This window comes from Bos indicus x Bos taurus, chromosome 12 (assembly GCF_003369695.1).
Source record: "Bos indicus x Bos taurus breed Angus x Brahman F1 hybrid chromosome 12, Bos_hybrid_MaternalHap_v2.0, whole genome shotgun sequence".
Lineage (NCBI taxonomy): Eukaryota > Metazoa > Chordata > Mammalia > Artiodactyla > Bovidae > Bos > Bos indicus x Bos taurus.
The window spans coordinates 20,578,060-20,602,143 of record NC_040087.1 but is presented as its reverse complement, the minus strand read 5'-3'; the positions used below and the strand labels follow the sequence as shown (position 1 = coordinate 20,602,143).

The 24,084-nt window shown below is 49.1% G+C and overlaps 2 protein-coding genes across 5 annotated transcripts in view; one reads left to right on the top strand and one right to left on the bottom strand.

The window, feature by feature from the left end:
- The window catches only part of INTS6 (integrator complex subunit 6), a 104,437-nt gene extending 101,658 nt beyond the window's left edge, over positions 1-2,779 (top strand). For all 3 annotated transcript variants that reach the window (XR_003513735.1, XR_003513737.1, XR_003513736.1), the window contains one exon: positions 2,303-2,779. The gene's annotated coding sequence lies outside the window, so the exon portion shown is untranslated. The remainder of the gene's footprint in view (positions 1-2,302) is intronic.
- Positions 1-17,312, bottom strand: part of SERPINE3 (serpin family E member 3) — a 33,241-nt gene extending 15,929 nt beyond the window's left edge. The window contains exons 1-5 of one of the 2 annotated variants that reach the window (XM_027557314.1): positions 16,818-17,312; positions 15,125-15,385; positions 8,351-8,584; positions 6,322-6,519; positions 2,966-3,164 (exon numbers count right to left, since the gene is read on the bottom strand). In XM_027557314.1, the coding sequence (XP_027413115.1) occupies positions 2,966-3,164; positions 6,322-6,519; positions 8,351-8,584; positions 15,125-15,380 (887 nt within the window). In that variant the 5' untranslated portion in view covers positions 15,381-15,385; positions 16,818-17,312. The remainder of the gene's footprint in view (positions 1-2,965; positions 3,165-6,321; positions 6,520-8,350; positions 8,585-15,124; positions 15,386-16,817) is intronic. The other variant, XM_027557315.1, reaches the window with a different exon arrangement.
- Between the last annotated feature and the right edge of the window lie 6,772 nt (positions 17,313-24,084).

Genomic DNA, 24,084 nt, shown 5'->3' with positions numbered 1-24,084 from the left:
AGCCTCGTACTAGCTGAGGGAACCTGGGCAAGTCACTTTCCCTCTCTTTGCCTCGGTTTCTTTACTTAGGAAACGGGCCTAATACTAGTGCTCAGTTCTTAGTTTTGTGAATAGGAAGTGCCATAATCCTGGTAAAGCGCTCAGAACAATGTCCAGGACAGCTCACGCACTTTACTGTTACCACTGTGGTTTTGTTTCTCATTGATATTGATAAAGAGCTAAGGTATGTTTTAAGCCACGTATGGTGGTTATGGTAGGAGATAAAGCTGGGTAATACCATTTTTAGTAACTAAAGACAACAGTAAAAACGAGGTATGACTATGAAAGAGGACAGTGATTTGTTTCTTGAATGGCTACGAAGGCCAGGCCAGAAGAGATGCTACAAAAATATCTTGGGTTAGAAAAAACACCCTTTACCAAAACCAGACAAGGATATCACAAGAAAATGACAGACCAGTGTCCCTTGTGAACACAGATGTAAAAATCCTCAACAAAATATTAAAAAATTGAATCCAGCGACATATAAATCCCTCTATGACCAAGTGGGATTTCTCCCAGGAATGCAAGGTGGGTTTGACATATGAAAATCAATCCATGTAAAATACCATATTAATGAAATAAAGGACAAGGGCGACGTGATCATTTCAAGAGATGCAGAAAAAGTACTTGTCCAAGCACTTGACATTCTTTTATAAAAACAAAAACCACCTAACAAACTTGGATAGAAGGAGATTTCTTCAACCTCAAAATGGGCATTTACAACCCCCTACAGCTAGCATCATCCTTAATGGTGAAAGATTGAATGCTTTCCCCCTAGATCAGGAACAAGATAAAGATGATCACCACTTCTATTTAACACTTTACTGAAGGGTGTGCAGGGCAATTACACAAGAAAAAGAAAGCAAATGTGTCCAGAATCAAAAGAAGAACTAAATCTCTTTCTATTCACAGATGACCTGGTCTTGTATATAGAAAATCCTAAGGAATACACACACACACACATACACACAGACAAAAAACTATTAGAGCTAATACATGAGTTCATCAAGATGGCAGGATACAAGATCAAGATACAAAAATTGTTTCTTTACACTAGCAATGAACAATCTGAAAATGAAATCCCATTTACAATAGCATCGAAAGGAATAAAATACTTAGAAGTGAATTTAACAAAACCTGTACACTGAAAACTACAGAACACCATTGATAAAAACTAAAGAAAACCTGAAGAAAATCAAAGACATCTTGTGTTCATGGACTAGAATACTTAATACTGTTATAAAGCAGTATTCCCCAAGTTAATCGACAGAGTCAGCAATGTCCACATCAAGAACCTGGCTGTTTATTTGGCAGAAACTGATAAGCTGATCCTAAAACTCACATAGAAAGACATGGAACCCAGAATAGCCAAAACAATCTTAAAAAAGAAAAACAAAGTTGAAGGACTCATACTGCTGATTTCTAAATGCATTAAAAAGCTAAAGTAAGCAACCAAGAGTGTGCAGTACTGGCAAAAGTACAGACATTTGTACCTATAGAATAAAACCAGGAAGTCTAGAAATAAACCTATATTTATGGCCGATTTTGACAAGAGTGTCAAGAAAATTCAATGGAAGACAGAACAGTCTTTTCAATAAACTTGGTTAGTTTTGCCTGTGAAACACCCCTAAAAGGTAAGGGAAGTTTTATTTCCCTAAAATCTTATATTCTTCTCGGATAGCAGGCTGAGTAGTCTTAGAGAGCTTAAAAAATTTTTTTTGTTTTAATCCAGATAAGGTCAAGTGTGAATGAATACTTGGGTTACTATGACCTCTGCCTTCTTGTCCCTTCCCCATCCTCCAGAGTTTTTTAGGATCTTTTCTCAAGGGATTGCAAGTTCTAGAGGCAGAATCAGCACCAGTGAATAGTTCTCAGTGGCGCTGGGCATCTCCCTGGGGCCTCTTCCTTACATCAGCTGCTCCAGGATGAGGCCAGCCATTTGTCTCCTACACTCAAAGAGACTGTAGCAAAGTCCTACTCCCAGCTGCATTTTCTCTCTATCGTTAGCCTTGAAAGCTCTTCTTCCTTTGCTGAGCTTCTCTTAAACATAACAGAAACATCAGGCTTGTTTCTGCTTCATGCTAGAGAGATCTGCTGAAATAGCCAGTCTTTGGGCTTTGATTTGGGGTTCAAATATTTGGTTTGGAGAGATAGGCATTATGTCTGAGTTTAATTCACCTTCTGCCTCCGCTAGGCCGATCTCACTTTAGACCTTGGCCCTTCACTCACTGGTCTCTCTCTCTCTCTCTGTTTTTTGTTCCAGGGCCTGGACTTATTTTTAACTCCTCGAGGGAATCCTGCCAAGGCCTCTGGCTCAGCAATGCAGAGAGCCTGGTCAGTGGAGGAGGCTGAGGTGGCCAGTGGGGAGGAGCATGAAGAATCCACACACTGCAAATGAACCCTCGGATAATTTTTTTTGTTTAACTGCTGGTCTCCAAATTAATTATGCATTTACTCTGATTTCAAATGAAGCTTATCATTTAGAGATGCTCCTTGAGGAACCCTTTGTAAAGTAATGAGTTTTGCAAATAGGTTTTGCTTTGGAGAAGCAAAATCCAGCACCATCATTTAACTTTTTGACCTCTTGGGGTTGTGTATTTGTACCTATTGGGTTTTCTTAAAGAAAGGCTCACCACTCTTTAGAAAGAATGAAACCTTCAGTGCAAGGATGTAAAGCCTTCAACTTTTATGCTTCAATTTGCCTTCTGATGGGAATTATATCTGTATTTGCTCAACTGCATAAGCGATCTTGCCTATTTGGTTTTGAAAAACGATGGCTGTATACTCTTAGGATGTGATAAGATTTAGAGGCACTCTCCAAGGTAACTGCACAGACCCTAGAGCCAGCCGCCCGGGTTCTGTAATGCAGGTCTGGCCGACTGGAGCAGGCCCAGGAGCCCGCCGACAGGACGATGCAGCCGCTCACCTGGGCAGGAACACCTCCATCCGGGCTCTCTTCAGGCTGGCGGTCCAGGCGTGGAGGAGGCTGGCTGTGAGGTGGGGCTCAATGTGGCTGAGCGGTGTGTCTCTGTCCCGAGGCAGCACCAGGAGTAGGCTGGCCGCATTTCCCAGGTACGGCAGCTCCAGCACCCCCACCTGATGGCCCGCAGGGTCCTGAAACTGGCCTGGGGGTTCAGTGGATGGGGGATCAGTTCTGTCCTGGGAGCCCAAGGAAAGAGACAGTGCCGGACCCTGGGAGGGGCCAGCTCCCAGAACTGGAAACAATGCATTTTATTAACAATCAGGGTGTCCACCTCACCTTCAGGGAGCTGTTTGAGGACCAAGACTGTTGGGGGCTTGTGGCCACCTTTGCTGATCCTAAGACCTAGAATGTCTCTAAGATATTCTTATGTGGCTTGAGTCCTGGGGCCTGCAGTAGCTGGGCAGGATGGGGGTACTGGCACTCCGGAGAGCCAAACCCCTTCTTAAAGGGACAGCCACTACAATCCTGGCCTATTCTTGCCGTATCAGGATCCAGGCTCTTGGTGCCAGATTTTCCTGTCTTTCAACCAAAAGCTTCCCAGGTGGCACTAGTGGTAACCAGTGAACCAGTGAAGTTGCTCAGTCGTGTCCAACTCTTTGCGACCCCATGGACTGTAATCTGCCAGGCTCCGCTGTCCATGGAATTCTCCAGGCAAGAGTGCTGGAGTGGGTTGCCACGCCTTCCTCCAGGAGATTGTCCCTGACCCAGGGATCGAACCCGTGTCTCCTGGATTGAAGCACTGCCTGGGTCAGCGGTAAAGAATCTGCCTGCAACGCAACACAGGGGACGTGGGTTTGATCCCTGGGTTGGGACGATCCCCTGGAGAACGAAATGGCAATCCACTCCAGTACTCTTGCCTGGAGAATCCCATGGACTGAGGAGCCTGGCGGACTACAGTCCATGGGGTTGCAAAGAGTCTGACTGAAGCGATTTAGCACACACTCATGCAATCAAAGCTCTAAGCCTAGATGTCACATGAAATTTCCCAGCGTCTGAAGCACTGCATATGCATGCGTGCGAGCATGCTCAGTTGCTAAGTCACATCTGACTCTTTGTGACCCCATGGATTGCAGCTCACCAGGCTCCTCTGTCCATGATTTTCCAGGCAAGAATACTGGAGTGGGTTGCCATTTCCTCCTCCAGGGCATCTTCCTGACCCAGGGATTGAACCCATGTCTCCTGCATTGGCAGGCAAGTTCTTTACTACTGAGCCATCTGGGAAGCCCAAAGCATTGCAAAGACCTGAGGAAACAGGAGTTCAGGCTGGATTCGGACTGATAATTTGTACCCTGTGACATAAACAAGTGGGCTTCAGGATGGACAGGTGCAAGCTTGTGAGTGATGGCTGTGACTGGCCAAGGATAAGTCCAGGCCACTGGGCACAGCCTAACTTCAGAAATGTGTGATGGGACAGGTGGAGGTGGCAGCAGACACGAATGGCCAGAAATCGGGAGACCCAGAGAGGGTTTCTGGTGAATGCAGGTGTAGTGGCCAGACCCAGTGACGGGACAGGGCGGGCAAATAATAGGGAGCAATCTAGGTGAGCTGGGTTGACTTGGCAGCCTGTGGCAGCCCCAGTCTCAGGCAGAACTCCAGGCTCCATCCCTTCCCTGGGATGACAGGGGGGCCTGGGCCTCAGGGTGGACAGACAGCAGAGCCGACTGGCCACTGCAGCAAAATCTTACAATCACTAGGGAAAGACAGGGGCATGGTTCATACACCTTTTTGTATCTGCTCAGTAAATACTTGCTCAGCCTCCATTATGTGCCAGCCACCCTGCGTGGCTGTTCTCCCCAGCCACCCTGCACTGTGCTGGGGAGAACAGGAATATCTCATAGTCTGCCTGCCAGCATCACCCAGCAGACAGATCAACCAGCATGGGTCACAGCAGCGACAGGGAAGTGTTAGGAGCAAGAATTATTGGGTTGGCCAAAAAGTTTGTTTGAGTTTTTCCATAATAGCTTGTGGAAAAATCTGAACGAACTTTTGGGTCAACTCAATGGCTCATTTGGTAAAGAATCCATCTGCAATGCGGAGAAGGCAATGGCACCCCACTCCAGTACTCTCGCCTGGAAAATCCCATGGATGGAGGAGCCTGGTGTGCTGGAGTCCATGGGGTGGCTAAGAGTCGGACACGACTGAGCGACTTCACTTTCACTTTTCACTTTCATGCACTGGAGAAGGAAATGGCAACCCACTCCAGTGTTCTTGCCTGGAGAATCCCAGGGACGGGGGAGCCTGCTGGGCTGTCGTCTATGGGGTTGCACAGAGTCGGACACGACTGAAGTGACTTAGCAGCAGCAGCAGCAGCCACCTGCAATGCAGGAGACCTGGGTTTGATTCCTGGGTTGGGAATATCCTCTGGAGATGGGAAAGGCTATCCACTCCAGTATTACGGCCTGGAGAATTCCATGGACTGTACAGTCCGTGGGGTCACAAAGAGTCGGACACGACTGAGCGACTTTCCCTTTCACTTTTCACTTTCAATACAATCCATTGTAAATGTATGTTTATTCAACAGACGTTCTTCCATTCCCATCTTACTTGACCTCAATGAATAATTATTGGTTGAATAAACTAATGAATAAATGCACTGGGAACTCACAAGGGTCCTGTATAGAGTCAAAGCAGGATGATAGCAAGTGTTCTCAACACCAGAGCTCTTAAACAGTTTTAAGTCTCACTGACTTCTTCTGGAATAAGAACATAATTAGTCCCACAAGCTGGAGAGGGCTGAGCATGCAAACCAGGGTTTGGAGGGGTGACCAGGAGAGGAGATGTGAGGCAGGCAGGGCAGCGGGGCCCTTCCTGCCTGGTCTTGCTGGGCCACCCACCCTGGAGCGTCCACAGCACACACAATAGTCTGCTGGGAAGGGGAGCTGCAGGTGCACCCCACCACGAGGGAGACGAGTGACTTCCAGCAGGATGGGCAGGCAAAGTGATGAGCACTTCCGGATGGACATGCTCTAGGGAACCTTCTAGACTGGACTCTCCACCAACCGTCATTTCTCAACACCAAACGCTGAGGCAGGTGTTCATCTTGAGGGGGTGACTGCCAGGGGAAGGGGTTTGCCCAAACAGTCACATGACTCCCCGCTTTGCTCTGTGCAGAGGGAAAGGCCAGGCATGAAATTGGGGTTCTCTTCCCCATCGGCTCCCTCACTGTCCTGAGTCTCCACCTCCCTGGCCTTCCCTTACTCCTCGGCGCGCCTGGCACCGCAGAGGGACCTGCAGCGCCACTCAGCCGCATCCTTTTAGAGCGGAGCCCAGCCCTCCCTTCCCGGGCTCCTCCCGCTCACCGAAGTTGACCTCGGCCATTTGGTACATCATGGGAACCTCGAGGGTCAGGCCCTGGGCACAGGTGAAAGGCAGGAGCTGAGTGTCCGAGGAGAACTGATGCCGCCAGGCGCTCTGGAAGGACACGGTGCTCACCAGCACCAGCTGCGCAGACTCTGCGCCGCCACCGCGCTCCCACGCGGAGCCCACCGGCTCGTCCCCTGCGAGCAGAGAGCAGGGGGCCGCTGAGAGGCTGCCGCCCGTGTGAGGCATCCGCGGAGGGTTGTGGCTTGCTTGTTCGTACTCTTAGCTGTGGAACTGTGGTGCTTGTGAAGAGCTGTGGTTGGAGACCAGGCTTTAATTTTTTATTTTGTTATGTATAGCTTAGGGTGCTACGGGCTGGTTCCAGTTAGTTCTGGCTAGTTCTGGCTGGGATTGTTTCCCAGAAGCAGAAGGCTGCCCTGCTCAGGCAGACCCCCGGGGCGGGGGTGGGGGCGGGGGTGAGACTAAAAAGTGAGACTGGGTGCTGCACAGTGTCACCCCCACCCCCGACTCCCTTTGCCCCAAGTGCTCTAGGGCCTTATCCCTGGCGGAGCCTTTGTTTACATGATGACCTCCAGGGCACGGACTTTAAGTCTCTTGCCTTACCTAAGAGGGGAGCTGGCTGGCCACCTGTCAAGGGGCTGCGTCCTTCCAGTCTTTATCCCTTTAATAAACACGTCCTTTGTGCTAGGCTCTGTCCTCAAGGCTTCAGCAAACCCTCCTCGACTCCTCCTACCAGTTCTGTTGTTATTCCCAGTTTTAAAGATGGGGCCCCAAGGTTGTCCAAGGTCACATACTTGTGAGCAACAAAGCCACCATCTGCCCACTTGCCCAAGATGGAGACCTTGGCCTTGAACCCAAGCAGCCTAGCCCTGGTCTTTTCAGGGGTACTGTCTCTTTCTTAGAGGACCATTCACCCCTGGGGTTGATAGCAGCTGACCGTGGCCTCGGGCCTCCCAGAAGTGCCACGAGCTGCAGCAGGGAGTTAAACATTTTGAAGTAAACTGAAAGACGTTTCGAAATGTTGGAGCAAACTGCTCGGGGAAACCCCCTTATCAATAAAGATCTGAATGTTCAGTTTGCCTCTGTGCACCTGCCCACATGCTGTTTCTTGATTCATAAAGTGCATCCCTGTTCTGCCTTTTAAACTTTGGGTCTTCAGTGCTCTCCCTAGTTCTCTGTAACCTTTGTAATCATCAAGGACGCTGGAGCCAGACTGCCTGGGTTAGAAGCCCCTGCTCTCTGGATACAGGGCTGGAGGCCCAATTCTCTGTGCCTCTGTTTCTCCGTTTGTAAAACGGGGACAATGATGGCACTTAGCTCTTAGGATTATGGCGAGGGGAAACTGAGCTCGTAACCACAGAGTACTTAGAAGAGTGCTGAAGAAATAAACTGAGCACTCAGTAAGTGTTCGTGACGTTCATCATCTTTGATGGTAATTACAACCGCGTGATATGTGTGCGTGCTCAGTCCTGTCTGACTCCCTGCTACACTCCGGACTGTAGCCTGCCAAAGCAGGTGCTGATTTTCATTAAACCATCCCTAATTGCTGCACATTAAGATAACCCTGGGCTAAACATTATTTACAGTTATTACATACAGTTATTGCCTTAAGTGAAATTCCTAAGAAACCACGTTTTGGGCTCCTACTGCATTTTGCGTTGAAGAGGGTTAGTGGTTGATGAGAACAGAGCTCAGTGGAAACACACCTGGGGACGCTGCATGGCCCAAAGTCTGCTGGGCTCCCGAAGAGCACTCTTGTGTGTGTGGGTGTGTGTGTGAGGGGTTGTGTGTCTGTCCCTGGGGGTGGGGTGGGGGTGGGGTAGGGACAGAATATAACCAAAAGTGAGCCCTGTTCACTCGAGGGTCGGGTTTCCCAAGAGGATAAGCCTCTGCTGCAGGTGAGGGCTGCCTGTGTACCCACTGCATGGCTTCTGATGGGTAACAGCTGGGACCTGTCTCCCCAGCCTTCATCCATTAACCTCATCAAGGTTGATGGTTTTTCCTTACCTGCGGTCTGCCTGGGGCCCCATCCGTTGGCCAGCATGGCAGTGCTGTTGGGCTCCCTGAAGTTGGCTAGCTCCAGGCTGCTGTTTGCCCACCGGGAGACCTGCTCCACAAAGCAGGGGGCAAGTGGCGTCCCCGTCTGCACGTAGAGGGTGCAGGCCAGCTCCAGCTTGGCACCCGGGTTGGTGCTAGGCAGCACAGCATAGACAGTCTGCAGCCATTCTCTGACCTTGGGGTCTGCAAAGAAGATCAGTCAAAATGGTGAGTATAAGACAGGAGTTACCCCCGGCTCTGCTTGCTGGGTACAGGGGAATGGGACCCCTGCCTCTCTACTCTTAAGTCCCAAGGTTAATCCACTGTAGACAGTCAGTTTGTAAAAGTCATAGCTCAGTTTCCCAGGAGTTAACCTGGATCCAAGAATGAAAAGTCGAGGGGGAAGAAACCACGCTAGATTTGAAAGAAATCAGGCTGTTATTGTTTAGTTTCTAAGTTGTGTCCGCCTCTTTGTGACCATGGACTGTAGCCCACCAGGCTCCTCTGTCCATGGGATTTCAGGCAAGAATACTGGAGTGGGTTGCAATTTCTTTCTCCAGGGGATCTTCCCTACCCAGGAATCAAACCCTCATCTCCTGCATTGACAGGTGGATTCTTTACCACTAAACCACCTGGGAAGCCCAAATCTAGCTGAGATTAAATCAGATAGAAAAACACTACCAATCTCCCAAAGACTGTGCTTCCTAAACTTCTTGAGCTAGATATCTGCTGCCGCTGCTGCTAAGTCACTTTAGTCATGTCCAACTCTGTGCGGCCCTATGGATGGCAGCCCACCAGGTCCTCTGTCCCTGGGATTCTCTAGGCAAGAACACTGGAGTGGGTTGCCATTTCCTTCTCTGAGCCAGATATGTGGAGCAGTGCAAAAGCAGAGAGACCTGGGCTGGTGGGCAGAGGGTTTTAAGTATGTACGAGGCCAGTGGATTTATGGGGAACATCACGAGTAGCAGAGCTGGGCAGTGACCAGGGTGTTGAATTGTCGATATCTCTGGTACAGGGCCTCACGTTCATCCCCACGACTAACATCTGAGCAGCGTTTGGATGTAGTCTTTTGTGGAACTCTGCTTTCAACCTGGAAAATCTAGGGGCAAGGTAAGGACTCCTCCCATTCCCCCATCTCTCTGAGCCCCAGCAGACAGCCCATTATTCATGTCAGCGGGAACCTGCGAGAATGTTGAAATATCAGGCATTTGAAAGAGTCCATAGCTTCTACCTTCCTGATGGTGGACATCTAGTCATTTACAGCTCACGCAGGAGGCCGCTTCCTTCTCTGCATATTCGTGGTGGAATTCTTTTTCACGCTGTTGTTCACAGCTGTGGCTTCTCTTCTTCCCTGGGCATGTGGAGCTACTGCTGAGTCACGACAGGGTGGCATACCCTCCTGACCTGTGCACACAGGGCTTTTCCAGCCTGCAGGGCCCCTTTGCAGGCAGGCTGCCTGTGGAACACAGCCCTTCCTTCTGCTTTTTGCCTCCCCTTCACCTTAGAGACGGCCCCCTGGCTGCCCACAAGTCTCCCCTGTGACTCCCAGGCTCTTTGCACCATCTTTCTGCCCACCCTGCCTCCACCAGCTCTCCCAGGGCACCAGGTGGAATGACCCTCCTACCTGGCTTGGGTTGCCTGTCCATTCTGTGTCCCCTCACAAAGGCCAGGCCAGGAGACAGCAGCAGATGCACCCCCCGACCACCACCCCTAACTTGCCTGGCTAAAGTCCTTTTGGGGGCAGCGGCACCCAGAACACACCCCGGGCCAGGGGCCCCAGCCACCAGGCTGCAGGATGCGGTTGTGGGCAGGTTTACTCCACAGAACTTTCACCACCAAAGCCGCGTCTTAGAATCTACTACTGTAAAAACTGGACTCAAGGCATATATAAATACACAGCCTAGCGAATTACAGCCTAACTCAAGTGCTTGTTTTTGTTTTAATGAGAAAAACTGTGAATGAAAAAAATAACTCACTGGATTGTCCTTTCCTGAGGAAGATCATACTCATTGAATCATGTCCCTGTAGGGTGTAGACTGTCTGCAGGGGTGAATGGAGACATGTCTGAGGTCCTTAGTGTCACATGACCTTAGGGGGTGTCACAGAGCTCTCCTCTCTGTCCTCTCACCCTCTCGGCCCAGGAGACCCGCCATCCTTCCAGACAGACACGCCCAAGGCGCGGAGTCAGTGGGCTTGAGAGATCTTATCTCCACTGGAGCCTGGTTTGTCCCTACCATTAGCACATCAGAAGTGGTGTTCTAGATGCTGCTGGAATTAACCTATATTGTCAGAATAAAAAATGCTGAAGGTTGACGAACTCTGCTAAACACTCTGCAAGCAGGATCACTTTTAATCCTCTCAACAACCCTGCGAATTAAGTGCAATTATGATCGCATTTATGGATGAGGGAGCGGGGGTTCAGACAGATGAATAAAGTTACTCAATCAGTTGTCATCTGATTGTTGGGGTGGTACCTCACCACCTCCTGCCCCCTGCTCCCTGCCAGGTGAAGGACAGGTGGGCTGGAAACAGTCTGCCCCTCTGCTGGGGAGAACCTCACAGAGCCTCCTGTTTTGCTGAGTTGCCTGTATTTCCTAGTCTGGTCTCTGCTGTGCTTAGTCGCCCAGTCGTGTCTGACTCCTTGCGACCCCATAGACCATAGCCCGCTAGGCTCCTCTGTCCATGGGGATTCTCCAGACAAGAATACTGGAGTGGGTTGCCATGTCCTTCAGTGGAGCAAAAGGAACTGACTTGCATGGTGACAAACTGTACCTCCCCTGCAGCCCTTGAAACTACTGCCTCGATTCCTCTCCCCTCCCGTTCCCCCTCCTACAAAGCCGTCTTTCCTGCTGGAGGGGTTGGGTGTCTGTAACAGCAAGGAGGGGAGGACTGCAGTAGAGCAGGGGTGTACTGGGGAGGGGTGGAGAGTTTGAAGGGAGGGTCCCTGGAATGGCACGGAGTGGCAGGAAAATGCTAGAAGAAATGGTATTTTTCTGAGTCCTGCTGCAGACCAGCCTTTTAACTCATTTGAGAGACCAGCGTGGAAAGAGCCTTCCTCCTTGATATATTAGCTGAACTGAACTTCTTGAATGTGACACTGAATCTAAAGGGGGGCGGTTCTGGATTTTAAAGTTAATGTATATGAAATTCTCAGCTGGCCAGAACCATCTTTGTGGTGCTGATTAAAGAGTTAAGTTTAGGACGATGTGCAAAGGGTTTGGTTGGGCTGAGAGAGCAGTGAGGATACGTGCGTGTGTGCTAAGTCACTTCAGTCATGTCCGACTCCTGCAACCCAATACACTGTAGCCCGCCAGGCTCCTCTGTCCATGGGATTCTCCAGGCAAGAATACTGGCATCGGTTGCCATGCCCTCCTCCAGGGGATCTTCCCAACCCAAGGATTGAACCCACATCTCTTTTGTCTCCTGCATTGGCAGGTGGGTTCTGTACCATTCATGCCACCTGGGAAGCCAAGTCTGGTGGAAAACAGTGAAGGCAGGGGGCTTAGATAAATTTGTATGCCTGCTCAGTGGCTGAGAGGGAGGCTAAGGAGTTGAGGAAAGAGCACAGGATTTGGAGTCAGAAAATCTGGAATTGGAATCCTGGCTCTATCACTTGCCTGTTGGGTGAGCTGAGTCTTAGCAAATCATTAACCTCTTGCTGCTGCTGTTGCTGCTGCTGCTAAGTCGCTTCAGTCATGTCTGACTCTGTGTGACCCCATAGACGACAGCCCACCAGGCTCCCCGTCCCTGGGATTCTCCAGGCAAGAACACTGGAGTGGGTTGCCATTTCCTTCTCCAATGCATGAAAGTGAAAAGTGAAAGTGAAGTTGCTCAGTCGTGTCCAACTCCTAGCGACCCCATGGACTGCAGCCCACCAGGCTCCTCCGTCCATGGGATTTCCAGGCAAGAGTACTGGAGTGGGGTGCCATTGCCTTCTCCGCATTAACCTCTTGTCTCATTAGTAAAATGGGCACTTTAGGAGGCTTGGCGATTGCATATGATTTCTATAAGGATCAAGTGACATAACAACTGTAAAAGTGAGTCCACGGGCGTCATCAAACAGAATTCTTCCCCACCCCCATCTCCAAGGCCTCTGTTCCCAGCATCGTTCTTGTGACAGAAAGCTGAGATGTGTGAAAGCTGAGATGTGTTCTTTATTAATTGACTTGGAAAAGCATTGGAAATCCCTAGAACTTGGACCATTGGGAAATCATGTTTTCATGCAGTGAAAACAAAATATTTTGGGGATATCACTGGTGTCTGCTTTGAAACTCATGCCCAGCTTTAGGACCAGCTGGTGGGAATATTGGCAAAGCTGCTGGTGGTCAGGCACTTCCCTGGTGGTCCAGTGGCTAAGACTCCTTGCTCCCAGTGCAGGGGCCTGGGTTCAGTCCCTGGTCAGGGAACTAGATCTCACATGCCTAGCCGAAAAAGAAGATTCTGCATGCCAAAACAAAGATCAAAGATCCCATGTGCCGCAACTAAGATTCAGTGCAGCCAAATAAATATTAAACAAAAAAAACTGCTGGTGGTCACCTATTGGCTGGATGTCAGTGAGAAGACAAGCGCCCATTGTCTCATTGCGAACATGGATAGAGCTCTGTTGATCAGATGGGAACAATGCCCCAAGCCCCCGGGCTGTGGGTTCACGTTCCTGATCTGTGCTCCTTTGTAAAAGAAAGACTGGGACAGGGCAGGTGGTGGGCAGTAGCAGGTTGACTTAATCAGCACCCATGTGATTCTCTGAGCCGTTTGGGGGCAAACACATGCAGGGGTATTCCATTAACTAGAACTCTGCAAGCAGCACATTCCTGTTTGTAATAATTAACCGTGGATCCATGAGATAATGAAGCCATTTATAAGTAAGAAAAAAAAAGTGGGATTATGTTCCCCAGAGTTTGACCATTAAGCATTCTGGACATTTGGTAATTCTTGAATGGGCTCTATGGAAACCCTGTTAATCGCCACACTCTGCCCAGGCAGGTACCCTGACGTTACCTGACAGCAAAGCACCGATTGTCATCAGTTCCCTGGCTCTGCAGGGAAACTCCATTTGCGTTTCTCACTTTCCCTCTAGTCCTGACTTCTGTGAGAAAAATATTTCAAGGCCAAAATGCCTACCCCTCTTTCATATTCCTATTTGTTCTTTATAACCCAGCTCAGGGGTCTTGTTATCTGGGGAGCCTTCCTGATCTGCTAGTGGAATAAATCATTCCCTCCCTGGTACGAACATATTTCACATAAGTACACTAACTGCTCCTTATTAAAAATGTGTTTCTGTGTGCATTGTTCCTACGAGACTGAGAGTCTTGTGTTCAAAGGGTTCCTTATATACCTGGCTGCTAAATTCCTGGCGTAGCACCAGCCCACACAGCAGGAGCTCAGAAATACTTGATGGATGGCTTTGCACTGAATCTAACGTGGCTGGAGAGCAACTCCACGGATACGTGCATTTCTATAATATACTTGCCGAGCAAAATTCAACGTGATAACTTCTGTTTGTCTTCACTTATCCTAAGAGACAAAACGCATTTGCAGGTCGGCCAGCAGTCTCACGAGAATTATTTTGGCAGAGGACAGGGTGTGGATGGGGAGGGGTGGGGACAGTTCACACAGGTAGTGCCTGTGGCCTGCTGTCTGGAGCATTCACCTTGCCAACGCAAGATGCCACCTCCAGGGAGCTCTTGCCATGGCTGTCTTGGTATTAGTACCTGGGTGCTCTAAAAAAGGGTTAATTTATATAATTTTAATTCTCATCCTTTTTCACTGGCATCTTATTCTTAGATAGAGAAAAAAGGTTGTGTGTAAAGTGTTTGTGTTCAGATGGAGTTGGGAGGTTGGGACCAGGGCCAGAGGCCCCAAGTGGGACCAGGTGTGGCTGACCTGGCATCACAAGACTCTTGCCCCCACTGGCAGAGGTGTTCTGAATTATGTTGGTAAATATGACTGCCTAGAAGTCACACATTTATGAAACCAGGATGGTCTCTGGAACCAGACAGCCTGGGCTTGAGTTCCAGCTTAAACTCATAAATATCAAATTATGTTGGTAAATATGACTCTGCCTAGAAGTCACACATTTGTTAAAGCAGGATGAACCAGACAGCCTGGCTTGAGTTCCAGCTTGACCACTTGCTGGCTGTGTGACCTTGGGCAACTTGCTTACATGCTCTGTGCCTAAATTGGCTTATCTCTAGAATAGGGATGATGAGATAATTACCTACCTCGATAGGGTTGTTGCTACAGTGAATTAGATTGTATTGGTAAGGTGGTTCTAGCAGTTTCTGGCATCTAGTAAGCGTTATAAAAGGGCTTGTAAAATGCAATGGAGAAATTGCCACCAAACCCAGGGGTAGAAGCGAACCTTAGAAATTTTATCAAGAGTGACCACGATGTGGGCTTCCCTGGTGGCTCAGTGGTTGGGAGTTCGCCTTGCAATGTAGGGGATGTGGGTTCGATCCCTGGGTGGAGAAATCCTCTGGAGAAGGAAATGACAACCCACTCTAGTATTCCAGCCTGGAGAATCCCATGGACAGAGGAGTCTGGTGGGCTACTGTCCATGGACAAGACTGAGTGACTAAACAGCCACCACCATGATGTAGAGTGTCAATGCCTTCTGTTGCACACTTGCCAGCGGGCAGCCTTCTCTGCCTGCCACCCGAGGCAGCCTGAGCATGAGGTCAGGTGTGAGTGTGAGCAGGGCAGTGGGCGTGAGCAGCAGAGTGGGAGGAGCAGAGGTCCGCTTACCATGGACGGTGTAGCCCAGGGCCTGGGCCAGCTGCCGACCAGTGTTCCCCCGGGCTCCAAACTGCAGGAGCTCCAGGGGGATGAAGGCGCCAGCGGGGGAGAGGACCAGGTTGGTTTGGTTGCCGGCTGCGGCCACGCTCCGGTACAGGCGAAGCGCCAGGTCCGTCCTCAGCAGGGTCAGGTCCTCATGGAGGTTGCTAGCTCCCCCGGGGGAGCAGACGGGAAGGAGGAGGAGGGCCAGTAGGAGAGATTGCATGGTTCCTGCAGAGGAGGGAAGAGATGCAAGTGAGGCAGGAGCTGCTCCATCCTGCAGAGGAGTGGGCCTGGGGCTGGTGCGCGGCTGCGGCTGAGAATCACTTAACAGGCCTGTTACCTGGGACCCTTCTACCCGCAGCAGAATGTGTCTCTGTATCTGCCTTAGAAACACTTGCTGGAAATCAAACCATGAGTTGGAAGGCCTGAATTTTAGGCCTGCTCTGTCATTGGAAAAGACCCTGATGCTGGGAAAGATTGAAGGCAGGAGAAGGGGACGACAGAAGATGAGATGGTTGGATGGCATCACTGACTCAATGGACATGAGTTTGAGCAAAGTCCGGGAGATGGTGAAGGACAGGGAAGCCTGGCGTGCTGCCGTCCATGGGGTCCCAAAGAGTCGGACGTGACTGGGTAACTGAACAACTGTCACTTACTACATGCATGACTTTGGGTGAAGCTCTGGTCAGACCAGAAGCATTATGTTGGTTCAGAAACTTGAAAAGTATGTCTTACTCATTTTTCTCAGTACTTAGTTAGCTCAGAGCTGGGCCATGTCTATCAGTAATAATATTAGGAATAACAAATAATATACTCTGTTAAAAAGGACTTTGTATTTTCATGATTAATCATTACAACATTCTTACATGGTAGCTGTTATTATATTGCAAATATAGAGATGATGATGTTTAGAGACTTCAGTGGGTCATTTAAGAAAACATGGGGGTGGAAACAGGCCTGGGATTCCATTCCTGGTCTCCTCTGGGTGGTCCATGAAAGACTGAGCGTATAAATGCACATTAAAATATTGATCCATGAGCTAATTGTACCTAGGATATCAGAATTCTTGTGATGTGAATTATTTTCATAAAAAGGACACTTCCACAGAGAGCAGAATGCTGCAGATAGAACTCCTGCTACAGAGATGTACCCCTTCAAGGAAGAGAGTGCCTTTGCTGGAAATTAACGCAAAGAAGAGAAAGGCAAGGCACAAAGTGTTCTCAGTGACTACGCCACACGGACAACCTGTGGCAATTTCTGTTCTGTTGTCTGACTGCGATATCAGGCAGGATTGGTGAGAGAGGGTCCCAGCCCAAAGAAGTCATCTGAGGATGAGAAGTTTGCATGTAAAGCCACTGGGCTCAAAGGTGTTTATTTCAGATAAAGGCCCCACATGGAAAAGCATCCTCTTTTTCTCAGCTCTTTCCTTCTGCAGCCAAGCACAAAGGCATCATAGGGGTGGGGGTGTGCACAGGTGTGGGGATCTTTCTCTGTGTATTTGGAAACCCCAGTCTAGGGTCTTTTTCGAAATGACCAACTCCCAGTGCTCTTGACGCTCCTATCACCTCCCCCAGGGATGCAGCAATCAACCCTTCACGCCCTTAGGCTCCCCATGACCACGTCCCTGCCATGATTCACTGCGGACGAGCTGTTCACTCACCTTCTCTTGGATGGGACTGTCCGAGTTTCCTTGCTGACTCCTGTCCTTGTGGGTCTCCGGTGTTAACGTGCTCCCCCTTTTAAAAAAGTGGAGCAGAATCTGCTTTGAATCACAAGACGGCATAGGGAGGAAGCTGGCAGTTGCCGTCTCTGTCGGCGATGTCTCTACCACTCGGTCCAAATTCCTGGAGCCTGAGGTCCCACAGAGAGCCAGAGGCAGGAGCCTAGCCCGGCCAGCCAAGCCCAGATCGGGAACAGAGCGGGCCCTGGGGAGGGAGCCAGCCACACCCGTCAAGCCTGCTTAGGCTTGTGACCTGATTGTACCAGCGAGGAACCCCTCTTGTAGCCCTTTGTCACTTGGAGGAATTTCACTGATAACTCTGCCGTTAGGGCTTTTGCTGGGTACCAGGTACCTCATGCTTCTCCCCGCCTCCTGGGAAGAGAACAATACATTAGTCATCGGGCATGACTTGAAACTTTTAGCAAATGACATTCTGCAAAAAAGGTTGGGGAGGGAAGCAAAATATAGCACAATCAGTTTGGAACAAGGTGTCTTGCCTTGTTTATTATTAATAAAGTGAATGTATTTATTTATATGTAATACAATAAATATAAGAACTCTAAGCAATCTTGTTCTCAAGATATAGAAGTTAATAAATCTGGTGACTCAATATGAGAAAGAGACTGTGTTGTCAGTTAAGGGAAGGCACGTTCTGGGGAAGAATAAGCAGATTCTGTCCAAAGTCTGTCCTTGTGACCTAATTCAGAGTTGCAGACATTTCTATGAGTTTCTTAGGTGTCGTATTAAGTACAAAATACGTGTTAGGTTACACGTCGTTAGAGATTGAAGAAAAGAAGACACTTGGAAATGAATGCAGCTCTTAATAATGTTCTCTCAGGCATCTGTTAGAGTTAATATTTGAAAAAGAATGAGACTGTTTTTCATCTGACCACCACTCACACCCCTGTAATCAGCGGGCGCTTCACTTTCAAGTGGAGTTAATTGCTGACACTCAAGCCTGGAATAGTTTATAGCTCTTAGGAGAGTTCCACCTCTAGAATTATTTTGCATGAAATTTCCCCAGATCTTCAATGTAGAGATTGTACATTTTTTGCATGCCTTGAACTCTAAATTGTAGTATGATGGAATAAATATGTATAACTTATTCTATAGCATCCAGAGTGGGCATCCCATCCACCCACCCACCCACCCATCCATCCAGTAGCTCTTGCTTGCCTGCTAGGTTCTGAGGCTCTGTGCCAGATCTGGTGGAGGTGGCAATGAACCAGCCACCTGGACTCAGCTAGCTCTCAGGGGACCTAGAGTCCCTGAGTGCAGACTTTTGATGTTGATGCTGATGGGTTTAAGAAAAAGAGTCCTCCATGAGGAGGACCGTGTAACTTGCAAGGGCTGCCTCCCAATGCTGAGTTCCCCGTGGTTGCAATTATTTGAGCAGAAGCTCATTCACTTTCTGCCCATGGTGGAACTGGGAAGATGCTTATAAAAAGGTTTCCCAAATTTGAGAAGGTTGGCTGTGTGACTTCTGTAAGCATTTCTTCCTACCTGACTCTAAGAATGTATCATTTTAGATTGCTTTTATATTCTCTAGAAAAAAATACTGAGTGGAAGCCCTATGTATAGACTGCTGCTGCTGCTAAGTCGCTTCAGTCGTGTCCCATTCTGTGTGACCCCATAGACGGCAGCCCACCAGGCTCCCCGTCCCTGGGATTCTCCAGGCAAGAACACTGGAGTGGGTTGCCATTTCCTTCTCCACTGCATGAAAGTGAAAAGAGAAAGTGAAGTTGCTCAGTCATGTCCAACTCTTAGCGACCCCATGGACTGCAGCCCACCAGGCTCCTCCGTCCATGGGATTCTCCAGGCAAGAGTACTGGAGTGGGGTGCCATTGCCTTCTCCATGTGTAAAATAACTAGTGGGAATTTGCTATATAACACAGTGAGCCCAGCCTGGTGCTCTGTGATGACCTAGAGGGTCAGGATCAGGAGTCAGGTGGGAGGGAGCCTCAAGAGGGAGGCGATATGATTCTCGAAGTTGTAGAGCAGAAACCAACACAGCATTGTAAAGCAATTATCCTCCAATTAAAAATAAACTAAAAGAAAATACTGGGGAGCTGAACATTCAAAAAAAAATTTCCTGTGTAGGTTAAACATTTCAAAGTGTGAATGAATAAAAGATGGGCAGCAGTTTTTGTTTTGTGTGCTCAGAAGTAAACCTGTATAGGCCTCTGTGTTCTCCAACTGTTTAAGCAGAGGTTATCAAGCTTGTTTTGACCTGGCTGGCATATTGGTTTACACTGCTCAGAGAGCCTTTATTTCTGAAGATATTTACCGTAATTATAACAACAAAAATAGTGACCATTGTTGAGCACTTACTATGTTCCAAGTACTGTGTTACATCCTTTCCATTCACTATTGCAGTGAATCCTCCCAACAGTCATATGAGGAATGTGTTATTATCCCTGTTTTGGAGATGATGAAACAGACTTGAAGAGCTCAAGGTACTTGCCCAGGTTCCTGCAGTTAGAGGTCAAGCTGGTGCAGGGTGGGCTGTGGGCTTATCCACGCTGATGAGCTCTGGTCCTCAGCGCCACTGCTCTGCAGTCCAGAACCACCGTGAAGAGCAACTCGACCTCAGAGCTGGCTCCAAATAATCTGGAAACAGGGAAAATTAGGCGGAGAGGAACTAAGGTTGAAAATAGAAAAAAGGCATCAAACTGTGTTTGGATATTCTGGTTCTGAAGAGCTTGCTTTTGGTGTTACTTTCTCATACATTTCAGTGTGATTAGCATTTTGGCCGTTTTTATCAGTTGGATTTTAAAAGTGATAAAAAAACAAGACTTGAGACCATGCCGTGTTATCCTCTCTAGCCCTCAGTCTAGGGGTAACTAGACAGGAAAGGCCGATCCTCACTAAGCCAGTGTCAGGGATTGGCAGGAAAAATCCATGTGAAAAATCTACCCAAGGGCTGTAACCCTTCTCTATCACTTCAAAACTGTGGGCATCAGTGATCTATTACAACAGTATTTCCTGAGAGCCTGGCCTTGACCTCCAAGGCTTCTCTGAGTGGGGTTTGCGGGAGCCACATTTTTTCTGGGCGGGGGGGGCATGCTGTCTGGTTTGTGGGATCTTAGTTCCCCAACCAGGGATTGAACCTAGACCCTTGGGAGTGAGAATGTGGAGTCCTAACCACTGAACCACCAGGGAATTCTCAAGGGAACCGCTTCTGATTTATCATAGTTGGTTCATGTCCTGGCCAACTCAGCCTGGTATGACAGAATAACCCAGACTGGGTGGCTTAAACAACAGAGATCTATTTTCACAATTCTGAAGGCTGGGAAGTCCAAGATCAAGCAGATTCTGTGTCTGATGGAGGCCTGCTCCCTGGTCGGTAGACAGCCAGCTGCCTTCTTGTATTCTCACATGGCAGACACAGAGAGAGAGGGGTCAGCTCTCTAATGTCTCTTCTTATAAGGGCACCATTCCATTCATGAGGGCCCCACCCTTGTGACCTCGTTACCTCCCAAAGGCCCCACCTCCTAGTACCATCTCCAATGCATGAAAGTGAAAAGTAAAAGTGAAGTCGCTCAGTCGTGTCTGACTCGTAGCAACCCCATGAACTGCAGCCTACCAGGCTCCTCCATCCATGGGATTTTCCAGGCAAGAGTACTGGAGTGGGTTGCCATTGCCTTCTCCTAGTACCATCACAGTGAGGACTTGGAATTCAAAATATGAATTTGTGGCAGGGAGGGATAAACATTCAGTCCCCCATTGACTGTGCAAAGAAATGCATTTGTTATCCCTGAACTGCCTCAAAAGGCACCTCTGGTTTGACTCAGCTCTGAAAACTCCAGTGACCTCCTGTGAACCCAACAAGTCAGGACCCTGCTTTTGCAGGACCACATGGCTACACAAGCGTGTAGGCAAAGCTGCCGAAATACAGTGAATATACAAGGGAGAGACTCCGACAGATCACAAGCCCACTTGCTGCTGCTGCTGCTGCTGCTAACTCGCTTCAGTTGTGTCCGACTCTGTGCAACCCCATAGACGGCAACCCACCAGGCTCCCCCGTCCCTGGGGTTCTCCAGGCAAAAACACTGGAGTGGGTTGCCATTTCCTTCTCCAATGCATGAAAGTGAAAAGTGAAAGTGAAGCCGCTCAGTCATGTCCAACTCTTAGCGACCCCATGGACTGCAGCCCACCAGGCTCCTCCATCCATGGGATTCTCCAGGCAAGAGTACTGGAGTGGGTTGCCATTGCCTTCTCCACAAGCCCACTTAGAAGGCCCTGAAACGTGAGGCCAGGAGAGGGAGCTCCCTGTGGGCTGGGCTGGCTCCCGCTGTCGTGGTGGGGGCACACAGCTGTCCTCTTTGTTTCTGACACTCTGTCCTTGTGGCCCAAGCCAGCCACTTCAGAAACATCTACTGCAGGCCACATGGAAGCCACAGTCTGGGAAAAAAATCATGAGCCACTAGGCACCTGTGCAGGGGGTTATGAATGGGAGCACAGTCAGCAAGGCTGGGGAATCCAGGGAGTGGTTAAGTTGTGGCTTTAAACACATTCTGCCCGAGGGAGGGTTGGGATGGAAGGAAGGACCGTGTGTCCCTGCGCAGACCCTGAAGACTCCAGGCAAGAGCCTGGGAGCAGGAAGACATGTATTCTAAGCAGGAATACATCCACACGATCAATTCTTCTGTGTTCACACTGCACATTAAAGCAAATGATCTCCTTGTTTTTTGGAGGCAGGAGTGGAGAGAGCAACAAGTAGACCTCTAAAGGCCAAATCTTGGGAAAGCTCTAACTTTGCAAGTGTTCCTTGGCATAGTGCTTCGCGGGGTTCGTGTGCTGCCCTTGGGGGCCTAAGCTGTCAGAGCAGCCCTGGACTGTGGGTCCCGGAAAGCTACGCCCCCACCATCTAATCTGCTGCTGAGACATTGCAGTGAGTGAAGTGACTACGTGAGGAGGTGATTTTAAAAACATAGGCAGGAACTTCCCTGAAGGGCCAGTGCTTAAGAATCCACACTTCCATTGTAGCAGAGCATGGGTTCAATCCCTTGTCTGGGAACTAAGATCCCATGTGACCTGAAGAGCGGCCAAAAAGAAAAAAAACAGCTGAAGCAGCGTTCCCAGCATACACGTTTAGTTATCGCACCTGTACTGGAAATGAGGAGGTGGAGGGTGTGTGGGAGCGAGATTTAAAAACATTATTTCTATTTTCAACACACTAGGGATAGTGGTTAAGAGTGATGTGGTTTGATTGGCGGTGGGGTCTGTGATGCTGGGAAAGGGAGGCTGAGCAAAGAAACGTCAGATGTGGGCACAGTTCTGGAATGTTCCTGGATGCACAAGCTGGAGACATAATGTCCAGTAGGAATAGCAGCGACAAGCACAGATCTGGCCCTCAATGCTCTGAGCCCAACCAGCCAAGTGGGAAAGAGAGTGTGGGTGCTGGGTGGCAGACACAAGGCAGAGCCCAGGGAGGCCCCCGATGGAGCCAGGTGGGCTGATATTTTGGGTGATGAAGGCCCATCAGTACGGCCAGCTCTTTAGCCGAGGCTATGAGGTGGAGGTCTCCATGAACAAGTCAGGGTCTATCACAAGGTTGTGCCCCTTGAGAGTAATGCTGCACCTTAAAATTACTGTTTTTTAAAAAATGTATTTATTTTTGGCTGCACTGGGTCTTCATTGCTGGGCACAGGCTTTCTCTAGTTGCAGTGAGCATGGGGCTGCTCTCTAGCTGCGGTGTGTGGGCTTCTCATGGCAGTGGCTTCTCTGTTGCAGAGCAGGGGCTCTAGGGTGCATGGGCTTTAGTGGTTATGACGCATGGGCTTCGTTGCCCCGTGGCAGGTGGTATCTTCCCAGACCAGGGATCGAACCCATGTCCCCTGCTTTGGCAGGTGGATTCTTAAGCACTGGACCGCCAGGGAAGTCCAGTGCTGCACTTTAAAGGCCTCCTGCGTCCTCCCCAGGAGCATCCTCACGCCAGTAGCATCCCAGCCTGATTGTTGAAGAGGAAATGGGGACTCTCACACGTGGTGGCCCCCTGCAATTGCTTTGGTGGGCTTGGCACTGCATGTAATGATGTGATGGTGATTTGTCCTGAGGAATCACACCTCAAGTCAAAACAGAGACTCGGGTGCAGGATGTCAAGGAGTCGGAACCATCGGGCACAAACACCACTCACCCTAAATGAGGTTTAGGCCTTTATCTCCTTCACTGAACTCGGGTACCTTTGGGCCGGCACAGGGGTAGGGGTGGAAGGCACGCCCAGCTGTCTGGGAGCAGTTCTCCCTCACTGCTTTGGCCGCCACTCAGTCTCAGCCAGTGTGTCCAGGGGCATCCACTGGCAGAGATCTCATTCTCCACCTTCCTCAAAGGCAGGAGCCCCTTATGGTCAGACACGGCAGACTGTGTCCTGCTGAGGCCACATCGGGGAGATGTTGTCAGCACTCGTGTGGTCTGGCAGTTGGTACTGGATGCCAACTGGGGAGCCTGGGCACCCTGGCCTCCCCTCGCAGTCCACTGGTTTACAGGTGTATCCGCCACATTGACTCCATGTGAGACATTACATGATTGTCCGTATACGTTCTTTGCAAGTTGCCACAACTTACCGATGTATTCCTTACTTTTTCTGTACTGTCCAAAACATGTTTATGACTTTGGCATACAGCAGATGTTTATCTCCTTTAGAAGAGGTCACCATATATTTATTGGTAATGGGATAAGCATGTTTACAATTCCAAGTGATTTTTGAGGAAAACATGTTTACAAGCAAAGGAATGGTTTTGGTGGAAAAGCTTATCAGTTTTAAACACAGCATACAGGTGTTCATTCATGTTGTTTAAAATATAGGATGAAGCATCATTTACAAAAAATCATTTCGCATAGCTCAGAGTGGACAGTGGATTATCTTTACCACATATTGTTTGCCTCAATATATATTTAGATTTGTTTGCATTTTCTAGTACACCTGGTTTGTCATCCTGGAAGCAGGGTAGTGCTGTGTTCACTGGGAGCAGTTCATTGAAAAAAGTGCTACCCAAAATACCTAGGAGAATAGTGGTGAGATGATGTATTGGGGACTGGCGCTTCGGGCCTAGATTTTCTGGACATTGTGCTCCATGAGGTTAGGAGATGTTCTTTCTTGCTCACAGCTGTATTCTCAATCTTGAGAACAGAGTCTAGCATGTAAAAGGTGCTTAATACACATTGTTGGCTGAGTGAATGAATGAATGAAAGGGAAAATGACTCT